Source organism: Lipotes vexillifer, unplaced genomic scaffold, assembly GCF_000442215.2.
Source record: "Lipotes vexillifer unplaced genomic scaffold, Lipotes_vexillifer_v1.1 scaffold22, whole genome shotgun sequence".
NCBI classification, from domain to species: Eukaryota; Metazoa; Chordata; class Mammalia; order Artiodactyla; family Lipotidae; genus Lipotes; species Lipotes vexillifer.
In genome coordinates this window covers 1,717,866-1,739,141 of record NW_006779050.1, presented here as the reverse complement: position 1 = coordinate 1,739,141, position 21,276 = coordinate 1,717,866, and the positions used below count along the sequence as shown (strand labels likewise).

At 37.9% G+C, this 21,276-nt stretch overlaps 1 protein-coding gene across 1 annotated transcript in view; it reads right to left on the bottom strand.

Annotated features, from left to right (window-relative positions):
• The window catches only part of PAPSS1 (3'-phosphoadenosine 5'-phosphosulfate synthase 1), a 109,297-nt gene that overhangs the window by 51,128 nt on the left and 36,893 nt on the right, over positions 1–21,276 (bottom strand). The window contains 2 exon segments of the mRNA XM_007472394.1: positions 1,439–1,550; positions 3,954–4,067. Of these exon segments, the coding sequence (XP_007472456.1) occupies positions 1,439–1,550; positions 3,954–4,067 (226 nt within the window).

Below are 21,276 nucleotides of genomic sequence, written 5' to 3'. Positions count from 1 at the left end.
ATTTAATTCTTATGTTAAACGTTCTTGAGAACAATGAGTAGGAATTACATTTTCTAGTATCTATTTTACTGCCCAGTCAAAAGAAGTTACAACACAGAAGAACGTGGTCACAACTTTGCAGGGTTCTATGGCTTTTTTTTTAAAGTGAAGTATTATAGTCGACGTACAATATTATGTTCGTTTCAGACATACAGCATAGTGATTCAACATTTAAACATATTAAGAAATGATCACCATGATAAGTCTAGTAACCATCTGTCACCATACAAAATTATTACCATATTATTCCTTATGCTGTATATTATATATCTGTGACTTATTTATTTTATAACTGGAAGTTTATACACCTCTCAATCCCCTTCACCTATTAAGCCTACCCCCACCCCCTTCTGGCAACCACCGGTTTGTTCCCTGTATCTATGTCTGTTTTTGTTTTGTTTGTTCTTTTGTTTTGCTTTTTAAATTCCACATATAAGTGAAATCATATGGTATCTATCTTTCTCTGTTTGACTTATTCCACTTAGCATAATACTCTTCAGGTCCATCCATGTTGCAGCAAATGGCAAAAGTTCATTGTTTTTATGGCTGCATAGTATTCCATTGTGTGTGTGTGTGTGTGTGTGTGTGTGCGCGCGCGCGCGTATATATATATATATATATATATATATATATACGCACACACCACATCTTCTTTATCCATTCACCTATTGATGGGCACTTAGGTTGCTTCCATATCTTGGCAATTGTACATAATGTTGCAATGAACATATGGGAACATATATCTTTTCTAGTTAGTGTTTTTGTTTTCTTCACATAAATACCCAGAAGTGGAATTGCTGGATCAAACGGCATAGTTCTTTAACATTTAGCAATATTTTCTTTACTGTAGTAAATTAATCTTACCAACAGTATACAAAGTTTAAGGTAGCTGGAATGTAATTACAATACCCTAAGTATCAATTTCTTTGGCAATTTTTTTTTTTTTAGTGTTTTAAAAGAGTAGGAAGAACCATCCTTTTAACCACCTATTTCAGGACTCCTTAACTTGGGACTCCCTGATTCGTTGTTAGAACACCTGGCTTAAGCAAGCACGGGCTTCAGCACAGCACAGTTAGTAAGTATGTACACTTCCTGGGGAGAGGCTTTTTGCCGTGATCAGGTGGATATGGCATAGGGAAACTGTATTTGTTTTTTAAATCCATTTTCAGCCTTAATCCCCAGGTTGTCCTTCTACCCCTGCAATAAGTCACAATCAAGAAAACTAAAAATGGAAAGATCTCATGATACATTTAAAATATTCAGTACTGATATAATTTAGTCTTTAAGTGCTATCTCCATTAAGATGTTACCAGTAGTCTCTATAAATAGTGACGAATCCCTGCAACTGTGTGCTTTCTTTTCCATACTCAATGTACTTGAATATTTTAAAATGTCTTACCATCCAGAAGACAATCGAAATGAAGACACTGCAAGTACTCCCTCTCTCTCATAAAGCCATTCAGCGGGGTTGCCCAACCTTCTGCCAAAACCTGCACCCACTGCATATCCACCTAGTAAATGAGACAGTAAAGAAAAATGCTTTATTTCATGTACTTATGAACAAAAGCATTAATGGCTTTTTGGAGTTTAATTTTGAAAGCAATGGAAACGAACTTCTCAAGAATGTTTATAGATTTTACAAATCTAATAAACAATAAGGGCACTAGGAAAGTATGTATTTTTCTTAATAAATCTGAATAACATTAGGCTTCCCACCATTTCTGGTAAGAATAGCATCTCCTCAACCAGTGGTCCTCAAACTTTGATATATATTAAGAAACCTCTGGAAGGCTTGTTAAATGAAGACTGCTCCAACCCCCTGTTTCTGATTTAGCTGGTTTGCTGTGGCACAAGGATTTGTATTTTTAACAGGTGCCCAGAAAATGCTAACAATGATGGTCTGGAAACTACACTCTGACAACCACTGTCCTGAACTAAAACAAACTTTAGATAAAAATATTTACCAAAAAAAATCCCTCACCAATGACAGAGTACCCTTCATCTTACAAACACTATATTATTTCTTAAACTTTAAGATTTCTAGTATATCCCATCAGAATATTAAAGAATTGATGAATTAACGCAAGCTGGATATGCTCATTTTTAACTGTGTGTGTGTGTGTGTGTGTGTGTGTGTGTGTGTGTATGGAGCAGTGATTCTCATATGAGAAAAGATAAAGCACCTGGCCAAGAGGTGTGCATTATGATGTGACTTACCATGTATACCCAAAGTATTAGGTTGGCATGTTCCACTGAAAAATCAAATAATGGTAAAACATTCCCCTCCTTCGATTCACAGGAAAAAATTATATTCGTGCACCAAATTGTTTCACCTTCAAGTTCTCCTCTTACTAATTTTTCCTAAACCTTTGACAATGGCCACTATTCTTCTCTACTGGAATCTAATTCTAGATGGTATCTATTATGGACTGAATGTTTATGTCCCCCTGCAAATATGTTTAAGCCCTAACCCCCAATGCAAATGTATTTGAAGATAGGGCCCTGAAGAGGTGATAAAGAATAAATGAGGTCATAAGGGTGGGTCCCAACCCAATAGGTCTGGTGCACTCATAAGAGAAAGAGACACCAGAGCTCCCACAGACACCCTGTGAGGATAAGGTGAGAAGGCATCTGACAGCAAGTCAGCAAGGGAGCCTCACCAGGAAACAAATCAGCCAGCACCTGGATCTTGGACTTTCTAACTTACTGAACTATGGGAAAATAAATTTCTGTTGTTTAAGCCATCCAGGGTATGGTATTTGTTATGGCAGCCTAGCACACATTATATGATGTAACCTAATTTTTTAAATGAATTTCTTTGCATACTGCTGTGCAAAGAACAAACTACTGTATTGAAAAAAAGATCACATTTAGAAAAAGCAGTTGTTTTTCTGGGTTATAGAGTCTAAGTGACCTGGATTCATATGCATTCATTCTCAGTTTCGTTCTCTCTCTCTCTCCCCTTCCCTCCTCCCTGCCGTGTGTGTGTGTGTGTGTGTGTGTGTGTGTGTGTGTGTGTTCGTTCATTTGATGCACAGTCTGTCAGTGACAAAATCTGTTGTTCCTTTGCAAAGTCAGCTTTGAGTGGCTAGGCTCTCCAACTCTCCCTCTCTCTGCTCCCCTGCAGCATGTCTTAGCTTCTGGTCAGAAACCCCATCATAAATCACCTAGACAATGTACTCCTATCAGGAATGTGAGTAAGTCTTTGAAGAGTCTTCCTCCGACCTCAGAAGGGTTGAGGTTTATTTTTCTTTCTCCTTACTTGCACATTTGGCACCTCCCTGGGTGTCCGGGATTTTAACTATATTAAAAGAAAGGCTGGGAAATTCTAGTCCTGGTTCACGTTCTTATTCCTAAATCTCTCCATTTTTAAAGTATATCTGAATGACACAATTTAAAATTCTCTAAGATTTGAAAGTGATAAATTATAGTCGCCATTGTCATATCTAGTTTAACTAAGCAGTTTTTTATTGGGAAAAACCTAATGCTATTATTAGAGCTAAGATACACAACAGAATTATTCTTCATGATATAAGAAAGGGAAAGTCAGGGTTTTAACAAGGGATTAGGAAACATGTTTTAAGGAAAAAAATGTTCATTTTGATTATTTAATTATTAAAGGTTTTTAACCTTTTAGAACCCATTCCTTCTGATAAGCCTAAAAATCTTACATAATCTTTGTTCTTTGATATTTCATAATAAATAAATATTATGACTAAAATGAAATCAAAGCCATGGTAATTTGGAAATATGGTTTACAAATTAAACATATTTCCCATCCCTGGGGAATTGTGATATACACAACTACCACTATTACCCACACCCTCAAACACAAAAATAAAATCACAAATTCTATAGACTAACAACTATACATAAGATTAAATCACTCAAAAGGAAAGGAACAAAGCACTCACTTTATTAATTTTCAATGCTGGTAATGTTTCTGCATCCGTTTTTGCCAAATGAAGTTTATTTTCTGGCACATACAGTTCTTTCACTTCATAAGAGGCATCCACAGGTACAATATCCTATACATCCACAAAAGTACAGTTAAATGTTTGATTCAACAATTTAGCTTCCTCTAAAGGGTATTCTTAATGAAGAAAATTAACATTTCAAAATGAGAGAGGGACTTAAAGCTGTACCTCCCAATCAATTTTCCTAGTGACAGCTGGTCTACTTGCAAGCAGGTAACATCCCACATGCAAGACTTCATTAATCATAATCTCCCACTATCTAGTGAGAAAGAAATTCCTGGAATATGCCATATAAGTCCAGATCATGCAACGGCAAAGAAGAAGTAACCTCAAGTAAGGGGTAATGATAAAAATAATTTGGAAACAAAGAAATAAACAAAAAAAGCACTCTAAACATAATCATTATTTTCTGTAACATATTATAAAACCATTTCATTCCAGATTCCACATGCACCTTTGTCGCCACTGTCACTAAAGCCACCTTCTTAGTCATAGTCTTAGTCCAGACCGCCTTCTGCAATTAAGCCTGCAGTAGGTACCCACAGCAGAGGGCTATTTATTGTATTTACTAACGGTAAACACTACATGAGGGCATCAAAGAATAATGATGAAGAAGAGAGACAGCTTCCACGGGCTGCCTCAATTTTCTCTTTGTAGATGTAAATACTGTACAACCTTGTAAAGACTCTTTTTTAAATCTAGCAAGAGAAATAGCTTAAGGTAGTCCATTCTGTACCTTCTAACTCCAGGAATTATTTTTAATACATGTATTTTAAATTATAAAACAGCAATAAAGAGAATGTGGAAAGGAGAAAAACCCATCACCCTATATATGGCTATTATTGTCATTTCTGTATATTCCCCTCCAAGCGTTTTTCACCCACGGGCATTACAGGGCAACTGGTAGTTTCAGCGTTTTTTACAAAGGCTATTACTCCATCAACCAGAAAACAAGAATTCAGAATCAACTTTTCCCAGAACAGTATGATGTGCATTAAGGGAACTGCACACACTCCCTATATGTTCAATTAGCTTCTTGGACATGTAAAGCTCTGAAAGGTACCTTGAGGAACACACATTTTTGTAAAATAAAGAATTTAAGTCCTCCACACTAGGAACAAATGCTAAATTAAATTACACAAAAAGTCAGGCATTCATTAGGGCTTTTGTGAGAAAGAGTACGGTAAAGTTTCACAAAACACACTTGAAATTAAATATCTGCATTAATCACAAAACATTAGAGACACAACATTTTCAAAACCAAAAAGAGCTACAAGAAAGCAACACAGGTCTATAGGTCAGTTATTTCTGATTTTTGTACTTAAGACCTGAGTTCAGATTCTAACAGTGCAACCTTGAGCAGGTTATCTAACATTTCTCACCTTGTCTCCATCTCAGCTGTTTAACAACACTGCCACCAAAAAGTGTGTGTGTGTGTGTGTGTGTGTGTGTGTGTGTGTGTGTGTGTGTGTGTGTAGTTACAGGGCTGCTGTGACAAATGACTTAAAGTATGTAAACTGCAGGGCTCACATTTACTGGATACTAACAACAATCCCAGCAATGTTCTAAGGGCTTCACGTGAATTAATTCACTTAATTTTCATGCAATCCTACCTATGAAAGCAGAAGAAGCTATTGCTATCCTCCTTTTACAGATGAGGAAATTAAGGCTCAGGAGAGGTTAATAACTTGCCCCAAATCCCTGTTGTACTGTGTTCCAACGTGCTTACCACACAAATAAATACTCAATAAATAATATAGGGTGCTTGCTACATGCAAGGAACTGTTGTAAGCACTCTACATTTATTAATAGAATCCTCAGTACAATTCTGAGACAGGTACTATTTTTATTTCCCATTTCACAGATGAGAGAATTGAAACCAGAGAAATCAGGTTATTTTTTCCAAGGTCGTACACTTAATTGCTAAGTATTGGAACTCGGATTCCAACTCAGGTCCCGACACTATTCTCCAAATAAAAAAACAAATTTTAAAAAATAAAAATTAAAAGAAAAACCTTTACTGTTTTTCCCATAGAACTAAGTTATGAAACATTTTGCCACATAAATTGTTCTTAGTTTACTTTCATGATTGTATTAAACATTTACAGTTCCCAGGGTTTCTGGTCAGTGTGTGATCTTTCTACATCCTAGACAAAAGTAAAGATATTCAACATTTCAGTTACATCTAAACATTTCTATTAATAACAAGTGTTCAACCAACTTTCTCAAACTCCATCACTGTGAATAAATTGAAAACCTCCACTTCCACCACTTGAGACCCCTTAGAACTTCGAAAACCAGAATCACAGTCTGGGAATAAATGACACAGGAACTCCAGGGAAGAGAAGAATTTCACTGATACAAACAACTCTACGTAAAGCTTTCTTTGCCATCTCTGAAGCCTATATTACTTTGTAAGGATGAGATGCCTTTTTTGTGCCCACCCCCCATTTACCACTAATAGCTGTCAACAATCTTGGAGGGTCAGAGGAGCGCATCCAACGGACTAAATCTTTTCATCTCTGTTGGACGCAACAGGGCATTCTTAGCTGGTTTCCTAAGCCATCATCACTAGAGTCAGCTCACAAATACTAATGAATAGCAGCAGTGCACACTGCCCACTGTAATGCTCCCAGCACAAGGCTGGGTGTGTCTCCGCCTTGCCTCCACCCTGGAATCCCCCCTTCTGTAGAACGCCACGACACTGGAGTGTACACTCAGGTATGTGAATCTGCTCCCTCTAAAGAGACTCTGCTCAAAGTAAGAACTGCGAACCAACAAATGTTTCTTTCTATACATCGTGTCTATTTCCTTCCAACCACACGCTAAGTTAAAAAACAAATTACCAACAGTTTGTGAGCAAATCCAAGAGAACTAGTTTGAACATGAAAGAGTGGTATCTATATTATAAATCCAACCAAATTATTTTTTTAATGTTCTGTACACTAATAATGCCACAGCTTTAGTAATGCATGTTAGTAATGTGCTGCTTTGTATGCATGAACATAGAGGCTAGAATCACTTTTTTTTTTTTTTAATTTTTATTGGCCATGCCACATGGCTTGCAGGATCTTTGTTCCCCAACCAGGGTTCAAACCCGTGCCCCCTGCAGTGGAAGTGTGGAGTCCAAACAACTGGACCGCCAGGGAATTCCCCTATAATCACTTTCTTTTCAAAAAGGAGGGAAGTCGTTTGAGAAAATAATTTTAATTACATAAAATTTTATTGTTTAATATTTATAATTAAAATTTTATTAAAATTATTTAAAGGGCTTCCCTGGTGGCGCAGTGGTTGAGAGTCTGCCTGCTGATGCAGGGGACACGGGTTCGTGCCCCGGTCGGGGAAGATCCCACATGCTGCAGAGCGGCTGGGCCCGTGAGCCATGGCCGCTGAGCCTGCGCGTTCAGAGCCTGTGCTCCGCAACGAGAGAGGCCACAACAGTGAGAGGCCCGCGTACCGCAAAAAAGGAACGGGAGAGGCCACAACAGTGAGAGGCCCACGTACTGCAAAAAAAAAAAAAATTGTTTAAGTATAAAACTGTTTTCATTACAAGCATGTCACAAAATTCTTCCCTTTTCAAAATTCACACCATGCAATTATTTTAAACTGAATTTTAACCTCACAACTTAGATATAAAATTCTTCTGATATCTAACCAATGGCAAAACAAAGGTTCAAGAGGTTGCTACTGTTTTTCTCTTCTAAAAAGGTACATAAAGTGAGCACTTTTGGAATTAACGCAAACATAGCAGGAGCCAACAGGAACATGGAACACATACTCAGAGGAAGCGAGTTCTCTGTGGACTGGACAACTATCAGGAAGACAAAAAAGTTTTAAAATGCAGACACAGCCAGTTCCTAGCACATTCTACTGACAAATAGTTTTCGTTTCCAAAACCACTACTGAACATCTAAGAGTCAAAACCACCTCAAAGTGAGACAAGAGATCTGTACAACAGAACATGAAGTCCCTGCCACATGAGCTACCCATTTTAGTTGGGATTCATTCGGATTCCCAGAGACACAGTCAGCTGTTAGAAAATAATGTGTTCTTCTGAAACCTGTACAAATGAAACCCTTTATTTCAGGAAATTTCCTTTAAAACAAAAGTAGATCACAAGCCGGGTCAGGAACAAAGTGTTCATGTACCTAACCCCTTACTTCCAGTTTTAAGAGCTCCACAGTCGCCAAGTATTTAAGGGTAGAGAGAAAACAGGGGTGCTCCTAAGAGTTCTCCTGAGTAGGGGGTCAGTAAACAATTCACATGCTACCATTAATGAGGTAGGGCTAGAAATATTTTAAAATTTAATTTTAAAATGTAACATGGATACTCAAAACTTCTTTTTTTTTTTTTTTTTTGCTTGACTGACTAAATACAATCTAAGACCTAACATATGTTGTATCCATATCTTTGTTCAAAGAGAAAATTGTTTGTTTTTTCCTGGAAACTGGCCGGCAGAACAAACAACATTCCCTACCTGAAAACAGTAGTTCTTGCCTTCCCCTTTTTTTTTTTTTTTTTTTTTTTTTTTTTTTTTTTTTACCACACAACGAAGCTTGCAGGACCTTGGTTCCCAGGCCGGGAGTTGGGATCCTGTGGTGGGAGCTCCAAGTCCAAACCGCTGGACTAACAAGAACCTTAAACCCCAGGGAACATTCATCGGAGTGAGGCCCCCGGGAGGTCCTCATCTCAGCACCAAGACCCAGATCTATCCAACTGCCTGCAAACTCCAGTGCCCGCCGCTAAGTGGCACGTGGGATCCTCCCGGACCGGGGCCCGAACCCGCATCCTCTGCATCGGCAGGCGGACTCTCAACCACTGCACCACCAGGGAGGCCCCTTGCCTTCTCTTTTTAATCTTCCTAAAGAACTGTGAAGAAGTTAATAAAGACAGCGACTTCACATTTAAAATTTTTCCTTTAAGTATTTTCTGAACTTTTTCTTGAGCCAAATCTCAACAGATTTGAACACTAGAGCTCAATCATATTTTTATGAAACTATTAAATTTCTATTATCTAAGCTACATGCATCCAAAGCATGAACACCAACGACATACTGGCATCACTTTAAAACTGAGCTGCAAAGTCTGGTTTTACATGCAGTATAAAACACATTTAGAGCACTAAACCACCATTTCATAAGAAGACAAACCTTTAAATAATTTATAGCCCTACTAAATCTAGAGTTCCTAGTAGATTTAAAAACAGTATTTAAAATATCACTTTAGATTAAAACCATCAGCAAGAAGCCTACTTCTTTATGTCATAACCCGCCAAGTTAAAATGCAATACCAGCAGGCCATCTAGTGACCATTCAAGGGTTAGGAAAAAACTTAAATAAAAGACTCTCAGTATTTTCCAGTGTCTTCTATCTTCTTGGATAAAAATGTGCCAACTGAAGCATACTGAGAAAATAAAGATGCTCTGACAAAATACTGAGAAATTAAGTATTTATTTAAATGACCACACTGCCTATACCAATTATACTACATAAGCCAGATCAAAAGAGAAATAAGACAATCCAGAGATGACAGAACCAAAATACCCACCATCCTAAAATACCCACTGTAGACCACACTAAAAATATTTTTTCTTGGACAGTGAAAATCAATTCCATATCTTAATAATGATAAATGTTCATATTTTAAGGCAAATCAAGGAAAATTTAAACATGAAAATTTTTCACTGCCCTTTGACCTCTCTCCCCTCTACTGTGCATTGTGTATCTGCATTATGCATTGGCCTAACCTTCCCCACTGGCAGAAATTCATGTTCAATCATAAAGAGCAATGTTCTCCTAGCACCAACAAGACAACTCCTTAAAATATAACATTCCTTCTTGGGGACTTCCCTGGTTGGTGCAGTGGTTAAGAATCCGCCTGCCAATGCAGGGGACACGGGTTCAAGCCCTGGTCTGGGAAGATCCCACATGCCACGGAGCAACTAAGCCCATGTGCCACAACTACTGAGCCGGCGCTCTAGAGCCCGCGAGCCACAACTACTGAAGCCCGCGCGCCTATAGCCTGCGCTACACAACAAGAAAAGCCACCACAGTGAGAAGCGTGTGCATCACAACGAAGAGTAGCCCCCACTTGCCGCAACTAGAGAAAAAGCCCATGCGCAGCAACGAAGACCCAACGCAGCCAAAAATAAATATATTAATTAATTTTTTAAAAAGATAACACTCCTTCATGATCTTGTAAGGGGCCACAATGACCCCCACTTTGTACTCACAGATCTGGATTGTGCAAACTATCTACGTCATTTAATGTACAGCCCTCTGTCTCAAAAACCTATATAACTGTGCTTTGACCTTTAAGGGCAGAACAGTCCTCAGAGCTTGCTGAGGGCCTGTTCCTGGGTTAAAATCCTCTATTTGACTCGAATAAAGTTTTCCATTTCTTTCTTAGATGGATTAATTTTTTGTCAACAGTAAAGAATGTTAAAGAAACAAATACCTGGTAGAATTCATTTCAGAAGAGTCTCTCCAAAGTAATACGGAGCATCAGACAGAAAAAATTCCACTTATCACCAGAGGAGGCAGCACTTGTCAAACACCTGAACTATCCTGGGACAAACAACTTCACCTCCCTGAATCTGTTTCCTCATCAGTAAAATGAGGAAAATTATAACTACTTCTAAGAGTTTTAACAAAAATTAAATGCAATAATGCTACTGAAGGGACTACCAAAGGCTTTGCACATGCTAAGAGTTCTGCTCTTCCATCTCTACCTGTGCCATTCCCTGCCAGCACTCACAATTATATTCTTAGACATAATGCTAGTCAATGAAGAACCTCTAATCTTCACATCCCCACTCAAAGCACACACTAGAAAGCTATGGAGATTTGGTTACTATTCCCTGGAAACACCATTGCACTCGACATCTACATCCCCTCCACCCGCAATCTGTATTTGTGATATTAGCTCTACCATGTGAGCTCACATAACCCACCCTTGGAAAACCTAACAAATATCTTTGTGGAACTTCCCTGGTGGTGCAGTGGTTAGGACTCCAAGCTCCCAATGCAGGGGGCCCGGGTTCGATCCCTGCTCAGGGAACTAGATGCCCCATGCATGCCACAACCAAGAGTTTGCATGCTGCAACTAAGGAGCCTACGAGCCACAACTAAAGGAGCCTGCCTGCCACAACTAAGACCCGGCACAACCAAAATAAACAAATAAATAAATTAAATATTTTTTTAAATGTCTTTGTGATGACAATGAAGTTGAATTGCACTGGCTATCCCTGGACCACCAGGGAGAAGGAGCTTGTTAGGAAAAGCACATTACACTAAGTCACCTTGTGATAAGGGTGCAGCAGGCAAAGAAACTTCTTATATCACCAACTGACCATAAACTCTGAGCTGAACATCAGGTATGCACTTGTTTCCCCACGTATCCTAATGTTCATCTGAGATTCAACTTTGTGAGAAAATCAAAGGAGAATAAATGCCAGAACAGAAGTAGTTGGGTATGTGTGCATATTTCTTCCTTCAATTGTACTTTTAAATTCTATATCATGTTATAAAAGAAAAAAAAGAATTTATATAGTCATTCTAGTTTATAAATAATGGTAGTAAGGACCAAAAATTAAGGTCCATGAGGCAGGAATCTGTACTGTCTAATTCACTGCCACATCCACAGTGGTTTACAACAGTGCCTAGCATGTATGGCACTAGGTATTTGTTAAATTAACTCACAGGATCAACCAGTACAAACAGAAATACATACTTTCAATGGGAAGTGAAGCCATTTACTCAGGAAAGCATATAACTGAAATTGTTTCCCCAAAAGAGGGTGGTTCCCAAAAAAGCAATTGCATTAAGGAGGCATTTACATTTATTCTTTTGTCACCACCCAGCTTTAGAATAAAACTGAGTAATTTTCAAAAGAAAATTTCCCTGGCTTAAACTACTATAACTAGAATACCTTTCTGGCCTTAAATTTAATTATACTGTACTTGAGGTGTAATAAGAACACTCTTGAAAGTAAAAGCCAGAGGCATATGAAAATGAATTCTAGGAATTCATGTACCTGGAATCCTAGGTATGGAGTCCAAAAAGTTCATGAACAAGTTAGTTAATATCTCTGAAATACTTCATATGTTTACTCTGTGAATAAAATTAGACAACATACACAAAGTGCTCAGTGCAAAGACCAAGTAGGAAACCACCAAAGTAATTCAAGGGAGAGGTGGTTAGAAGCTAAAGTAGGACAAAAGACCACTTCCCCTGAGATTCTAACAATCAAAGCAAATATTTTAAAAGACACAAAGCCCCACATACATGTCCCTTACAATAAGTATTCACTAGATGTTAGTTTATCTATCCCTCTTTTTCAAAACCTTGAATGAAACTGTCCAATTATCAGATTGTCTAGCAAGAATAATAGACTAATATCTGTATAAAAGGAAGAATAATAGGTATAATCATTAATTAGGAACAAACAAATTGGGAGCAAGGCATCAAGGCCACAGAGACCAGAGACTAAGGCAAGCCATGGCATCAAGAAAACAAAAAAAGTAAACACTGTGGTGAAAGGCATAAGGACAATAATTTTTTAAAACGCAGCTTGGAACCAAACTATGGAGAAGCTTGAACACAAATTACCTTAATTCTATAAACAATGGGAAAAAAATCAATATATATTTTAGAGTAAAAAACGGAAAGGATTAGACTACACTTTAGAAAGATGATTCTGCCAACAACATAAAATGGAATAAAAGGCAGACAGGACTGGAGGTGGGGTGACCAATTGTACAGTGGCAGCCAACACTCAATTTTTTACCGTTACAGGGGGAAAAAAAAGGCAAAGTCCTGTGCATAACAGACACCACATGAGCCTGCATTTTCATTTTACAGAATCATGGTTAAAAATAATTTAAGTCTAGATACAGTGAGGGATCTTGGATTGAATCCAAGAATAGGAAAGGATAATAGTGGAAAAGCTTGTGAAATCCAAATAAGTTTGTGCTTTAGTACAAAGTACCAAGCTTAATTTCTCAGTTTTGAGAAATGGTCTATGATCATATAAGTTATTAACCTAAGAGGAAGCTAGGTGAAGGATATACAAGAACGCTTTGTAATATTTTTGGATTTACAGAATTGCCAAATTTTCTCAAGATAAATTTTTCTTGAAAAACAACAAATCATTTTCCCACTACAAAAAAAAAAAAAAAGAAAGAAAGAAAAAAGCCTCTATGTAGGTAAAAGTGTCAAACTCAAAGGACACAACTCTGAGCAGGGCCCCAAAGAAGTGTTTAGGAATTGAAGGAAAGAAAGAATGGAAGGAGGGTAGCCATCACACTCTAAGTTTAATAATCCCTTAAGTGTCTGAACTATCTGGAATTATCTATAGCCCATAAAATGGCTTCTGAGATTCATGAGCCCCCTAAAATTTTATGAGAATATCTATGTGTATTTTTCTGAAGTTATGTAAAACACTTAAGGATCAGTAATTAGATATAAAAAACAGACAATCCAAACTAACAAAAAATAGAACTATCAGGAATTCCCTGGCGGTCCAGTGGTTGGGACTCCGCACTTTCATTGCCGTGGGCCAGGGTTCAATCCCTGGTCAGGGAACTAAGATCCTGCAAGCTGCATGGTGTGGCCAAAAATAGAAAAAGAAAAAAGAAAACAGAACTAAGTATAACTTTCTAACATTGATATGACAAATCTCAGGTTAAAAAAAAAGATAGGTTCAACATATAAAAAATGCAAACAAAACTACAATCTTAATATAAAGGAAAAATACTGAAAACATAGTTTCAATGAAAATGGCATAGAATTAATATTTGTTGATTTCATACAAATTCATAAGAAAACTATAAACAACCCCAACAGAGTAAAAGTAGAGTGAGGATAGACAATTCACTGAAAATAAAAGAGATTACACAATAGACCACCACCTAACAAGCAGAAATGCCAGCTAATCTATAAAATCAAACTTTCTTAAGCCCATCACAGAGCTGAGGTCCTAAAGCAGTAACATGAGCTGCTTCCAAGGAGTGACAAGTCCCACCAAGAAAAGTCAAGACACATGAATTATCTCCCTTTAGTAAAGCCTGGGAGGAAGAGATGGCTGCAAGAAAAGCAGGAAGAAGAAAACAGCTTTAAAGTTTTGAAAATTCTTCAAGGCTGAGTGTGGACTAGGGTGACAGGTGAGTATCCCTGGGAACCCAGACGTGAGGAGCTCTGCACTCGCTCACAAGCAGGCCTACAGGAGGTATGCAGAAGGAACGTGAAGAGCAGGGCTGGAGACCAGAGCGTGCTCCCTCGGTGGCGCACAGCACAAAGCTCTGCCCACTCCCTGCAGCACTGTCCCATCCAAGACAAAAGCCTTAGGCTGATGGGGGAGGGCAGGAAACCGTTCCCCACCTGACCCCTAGCCTCCCAGGGTCTGCTGTTTTGAGGGAGGGGTAGAAGCAAGTATGGTCTGCCAAAAGGAGGTGGAAGAAACTCTCTTGGCCCAGGATCCTGAACCCGATACAAACCAGGGATCTGCACGTGAGGAGCAGAAAACTCACCCTCCAAGACCTCCCAGGTTCAAAGAGAGGCTGGCTACCATGCAGGGAAGGGAAGCAACACTGAGAAAGACCCACTCCAAGATCCAGAAGCATAGGTCCTGCTTAAGGCTGAATCTGGACCAGCAGAACTGAAAACCACCACTGCTCCCCCACCATGAGCTTGGCACTAAGTAATAAGCAACAGTAGTTTACTGCTGTGAGAGAGGAGCAAGAGCCTGGAAAGGGACCCCTTCTGTGGTACAGGCATATAGGGAATGCTAAAAGCTGAGGACGGAGCAAAAACACTGGGGAAAACCCTCCAGCAGGCCAGATCCCACACTAAGCACAAGGAAAACAGCTCACCCCTGGAGAAATGTGAAGCGGGTGCTGCATGAAGAATAACTATAGAATAAGAAAACCCTAACCCAGCTGAACTACTTATTAAACTAACTCAACTCACTACACTAACAGTGTGACAGAAGAAGCATAAATGCCCAGAGCATAAATACCACTTACCTCAATTTCTACTGTTCCGCCAGACACAACACCCAGCATTCAATAAAAAATTAGGACACATCAAAAAGAGCAAGAAAAAACACCCACTGTTAAGAAATACAGCAAGATCCAGAAATGACCCAGAGGTCAGAACCATCAGGCAGGACTTTAAAATAATTAAAATTACTATGTTAAAAGATCTAGTACAAAAGTGGACAGCATGCCTAAAAAGATAAAGGATTTGAACAGAGAGATGTACACTATACTAAAAACAAAAAAGATAGCCAAATGATGATAGAATTTTTTAATTATCAGAGTTTAAAAATTCTTCCTATGGGCAAATCAATATATTTGGATACAGCTAAGGAATCAGTAACCTTGAAAATAAGTGAATAGAAATTAATAAAGCTGAAAAGTTAAGACAAAAAAGGGTGAAAGAACAGAGCATCTTTAGGCTGCGGGAAAATATTATATTGTCTAACATATGTGTAACTGGAGTCCCAGAAGGAGGAGAGAGAATAGGACAAAAGAAATATTTGAAGACATAATGGTCAAGAGTTTTCAAAAACCAATAAAAGAATAAACTACCAACCCAAGAAAGTAAAAGAACTCTGAACTGAAAGAAATCGACCTGAATATACTGAAAGACCTATAAACTTCCTACTAAAACTGCTGAAAACCAAAAAGATGAAGAGCAAATGTTGAATTTAGGCTGAAAAAAAAAGAAACATTATAAAGAGAGGGGGAAAAAAGAAAAGAATCACATCAGACTTTCATCAGAAACAATGCAAACAACATATTTAAAGTACTAAAAGAAAAACACCTGTCAACCCAGAACTCTATGCCCAACAAACACATGAAAAGATGTTCATCATCACTAATTATTAGAAAAATACAAATCAAAACTACAGTGAGGTACCATCTCACACCAGTTGAAATGCCCTTTATTAAAAAGTCTACAAATAATAAAATGCTGGAGAGGGTGTGGAGGAAAAGGAACCCTCTTATGCTGTTGGTGGGAATGTAACCTGGTGCAACCACTATGGAAAACAGTATAGAGGTTCCTGCAAAAACTAGAGTTGCCATATGATCCAGCACTCCCACTCCTGGGCATACACCCAGACAAAACCATAATTCAAAAAGATATACGCAGCCCAATGTTCACAGCACCACTATCTGCAATAGCCAAGACATGGAAACAACCTAAATGTCCATCGACAGATGAATGGATAAACAATGGTATACACATACAATAGAATATTACTCAGCCATATAAAGGAATGAAATAACGCCATTTGCAGCAACATGGATGGACCTAGAGATTATCATAATAAGCAAAGTTAAGTCCGAAAGAGAAAGACAAATACCACCTTACATCACTTATATATGGAATCTAAAATACGACACAAATGAACATATCTACGAAACAAAAACAGATTTACAGATACAGAGAACAGACTTGTGGTTGCCAAGGGGGAGGGAGGTGGGGGAAGGAAGGACTGGGAGTTTGGGATTAGCAAATGCAAACTATTATATATAGGAATGGATTAATAACAAGGTCCTATTGTATAGCACAGGGAACTATATTCAATAACCTGTGACAAACCATAATGGAAAAGAATATGAAAAAGAACATATATATGTATAACTGAGTCACTTTGCTGTACAGCAGAAATTAAACACAACATTGTAAATCAACTATACTTCAATAAAATTTTAAAAAATGTATCCTATGCCCTCCCCCAAAAAATCTTTTAAAAATGAACAAACAGATGAGAAAGATCTGATATAAAGCCTTTCCAAACTCAGTCCTCTGTGCCTCCCAGTATGCTATGTATACATTGAAACTATGGTTTCTAGGATGCTTTCTAGGAGTTATATACTCGAATTCCTCTCACCTACAATGTAAATTCCTCAAGGACAGAAACACAGCTGGTTAAGCTCTGTAGTGCCAGCGCCCTAGAATGTGACTAACTACAGTAGCGGGCTTTTAACAGATATCGGATTGATGACGGATAATGAAAGAATGAATGATGAAGGGATGAGAGGGAAGCCAGAAGCAGAGCAATAGGACTATAGGTCAAGAGCTCAGAAGTTGGTTAACCAACAGAAAAATGAAGAAGAGCAGAAAGATGAAGTACGAAACCTTCTGGGATTAGGTCTCATTGACCTGCAGAGAGTGCATCAATATATATGAAGAAAAACATCAGCGCAGGGCAGTTAGCAATTCATTTTATTTCCATCTATTCAGCTAAAATGCTTATGTAAGGGAAACAAATTAAGAAAGCAAGTCCCAGACTAATCATCTGGTAAATATTTTATAATATGGAAAAATTCAAAGGCTAAACATTCATAGTATATTCAGATATAGGTAATTTTTATTTACAAGTTGTATGCCTAGTATATCCAGTAAGAAATACTAGATGAAAGAGTTTTATGGTAATAGGATTTTAAAAGTCAAGAGTGGGTTGAGAAATCACAAGCCACAGTTAGGACAGAATGAGGAGCAATGATACAACACCGACTGTGTACCACCACATCAGGAGTTCCTGTGCAGCACTGAACAGCAAAGGTAGGAATCCCGTGACTGGGGAGAAAGGAACTACTGACTCCCACATGAAGGCCAGATCCTCTTCAGCTAAATGAACTGTGACCCTCCACTGGAAAAGGGGAAGTATGGAGAAAGGAGCAGAGAAGGGAAGAAAAATAACTTCTAAAAACTGAGATTAAACTAAACTCAGAGAATCACGCACCTAGTGGGCCTGAGTTCTGGATAACATCAAACCTCTTTACGTTTCCATATGTGCAGGAACGAGACAAAGGTCGTTATGTCCTGGAACCTTCACCTCCCTAAAATTCAACCATAAGATGTCATCAAGTTATCACAGGGGAAATCTGGACTCTCTAAATGTTTAGGACAAGTTAAATACATTATGTAACTCAACTTAAAAATATACTGATGCCAAGTTGTAGAGCTGAATAACCAAGGCTAAATTTCCTCTATAAGGCATTTGTGTGTTAAAATTACAGGTAAAATAAAAGACTGTTTGTCTCTCAAGCTTCCTGTGGTTTAGACTGACTGGAATATTTCACATGTGATACATATATGGTGCCCCCCACAGCACCTAACACAGTGACGCACATGCACAGAAAACCGTCAGTGCTATAAAGAATTTAAAATGCATGTATTCAGCACTTAATGTATTCAACAACACATTAAAAGGATCACACACCTTGATCAAGTGGGATTAATCCCAGGGATGCAAGGATGGTTCGATATCCACAAATCAATCGATGTGATACGCCACATTACCAAGATGAACAATAAAAATTATATGATCATCTGTATAGAGGCAGAAAAAGCTTCTGACGAAGTTCAACAACCATTTACGGTAAAAACTCTCAACAAAGTGGTTACAGAGAGAACACACCTCAATATGATAAAGGCCATATATGATAAGCCCACAGCTAACAGCATACTCAATGGTTAAAGCATTTCCTCTAAGATCAGGAACAAGACAAAGTTGTCTACCCTCACCATTCTTATTCAACACAGTATTGGAAGTCTTAGTCACAGCAATCAGACAAGAAAAATAAATAAAAGGCAACCAAATTGGAAAGGAAGAAGTAACACTGTCACTGCAGATAACATGATACTTTACACAGAAAATCCTCAAGACACTACCAAAAACTACTATAGCTAATCAACGAATCTGGTAAAGTTGGAGGACACAAAATTAGTATATAGAAACCTGTTGCATTTCTATACACTAAAAATGAGCTATAAGAAAGAGAAATTAAGAAGATAATTCCATTTACGATCACATCAAAAAGAATAAAATAGGAATAAATCTAACTAAGGAAGTAAAAGACTTCTTCTCAGAAAACTGTAAGACACTGATGAAAGAAACTGAAGATGACACGAACATGCAAAGATATACCTTGGTCATGGACTAGAAGAATTAATATTGTTAAAATGACCACACTACCCAAGGCAATCTACAAATTCACTTCAATTCCTAACAAAATACTAATGGCATTTTTTACAGAACTGGAAAAAAAATTGTAAAATTTGTATGGAAACACAAAAGACCCCAAACACCCAAATCAATCTTGAGAAAGAAGAACAAAGCTGGAGGCATCATGCTCCCTGATTTCAAACTACACTATAAAGCTACTGTCATCAAAACAGTATGGTACTGGTACAAAAAGAGACACATAGATCAAAGGAACAGAACAGAGCGCCCAGAAATGAACCCACACTTATATGGGCAATTAATCTATGACAAAGGAGCCAAGAATATACAATGGAAAAAAAAGACAGCCTCTTCAATAAATGATTTTGGGAAAAGTGGACAGCTACATGCAAAAGAATCAAACTGGAGCAGAAGCAAGAAGAACTACCATCCTGCAGCCTGTGGATGCATTCACAGAAAGACAGACAAGATGAAAAGGCAGAGGGCTATATACCAGATGAAGGAATAAGATAAAACCCCAGAAAAACAACTAAATGAAGTGGAGAGAGGGAACCTTCCAGAAAAAGAATTCAGAATAATGATAGCGATGATCCAGGACCTCAGAAAAAGAATGGAGGCAAAGATCGAGAAGATGCAATAAATGTTTAACAAAGAACTAGAAGAATTAAAGAACAAACAAACAGAGATGAACAATACAATAACTGAAATAAAAACTACACTAGAAGGAATCAAAAGCAGAATAACTGAGGCACAAGAACGGATAAGTGACCTGGAAGACAGAATGGTAGAATCCACTGCTGCAGAACAGACTAAAGAAAAAAGAAAGAAATGAAGACAGCTTAAGAGACCTCTGAGACAACGTTAATCACAAAAACATTCACATTATAGGGGTCCCAGAAAGAGAACAGAGAGAGAAAGGACCCAAGAAAATATTTGAAAAGATTATAGTCGAAAACTTCTCTAACATGTGAAAAATAGCCACCCAAGTCCAGGAAGCGCAGCGAGTCCCATACAGGATAAACCCAAGGAGAAACACACCGAGACACATAGTAATGAAATGGGCAAAAATTAAAGAAAAATTATTGAAAGCAGCAAGGGAAAAAAGACAAATAATATACAAGGGAACTCCAATAAGGTTAACAGCTGACTTCTCAGCAGAAACTCTACAAGCCAGAAGGGAGTGGCATGATATACTTAAAGTGATGAAAGGGAAGAACCTACAACCAAGATTACTCTACCCAGCAAGGATCTCGTTCAGATTCGATGGAGAAATCAAAAGCTTTACAGACAAGCTAAAGCTAAGAGAATTCAGCACCACCAAACCAGCTCCACAACAAATGCTAAAGGAAACACAAGAGAAGAAACAACCTACAAAAACAAACCCAAAACAATTAAGAAAATGGTCATAGGAAAATACATATCGATAATTACCTTAAACATGAATGGATTAAATGCTCCAACCAAAAGACACAGGCTTGCTGAATGGATACAAAAACAAGACCCATCTATATGCTGTCTACAAGAGACCCACTTCAGACCTAGGGACACATACAGACTGAAAGTGAGGGGATGAAAAAAGATATTTGATGCAAATGGAAATCAAAAGAAAGCTGGAGTAGCAATACTCATATCAGATAAAATAGACTTTAAAATAAAGAATGTTACAACAGACAAGGAAGGACACTACATAATGATCAAGGGATCAATCAAGAAGAAGATATAACAATTACAAATATATGTGCACCCAACATAGGAGCACCTCAATACATAAGGCAACTGCTAACAGCTATAAAAGAGAAAATCGACAGTAACACATAATAGTGAAGGACTTTAACACCTCACTTACATCGATGGACCGATCATCCAAAATGAAAATAAATAAGTAAACAAAAGCTTTAAATGACACAACAGACCAGATAGATTTAATTGATATTTATAGGACATTCCATCCAAAAACAGCAGATTACACTTTGTTCTCAAGTGCACATGGAATATTCTCCAGAATAGATCACATCTGGGGTCACAAATCAAGCCTCAGTAAATTTAAGAAAACTGGAATCATATCAAGCATCTTTTTGGACAACAACGCTATGAGATTAGAAATGAATTACAGGGAAAAAAACGTAAAAAACACAAAGACATGGAGGCTAAACAATACGTTACTAACTAACCAAGAAATCACTAAAGAAATCAAAGAGGAAATCAAAAAATACCTAGAGACAAATGGCAATGAAAACACAACGATCCAAAACCTATGGGATGCAGCAAAAGCAGTTCTAAG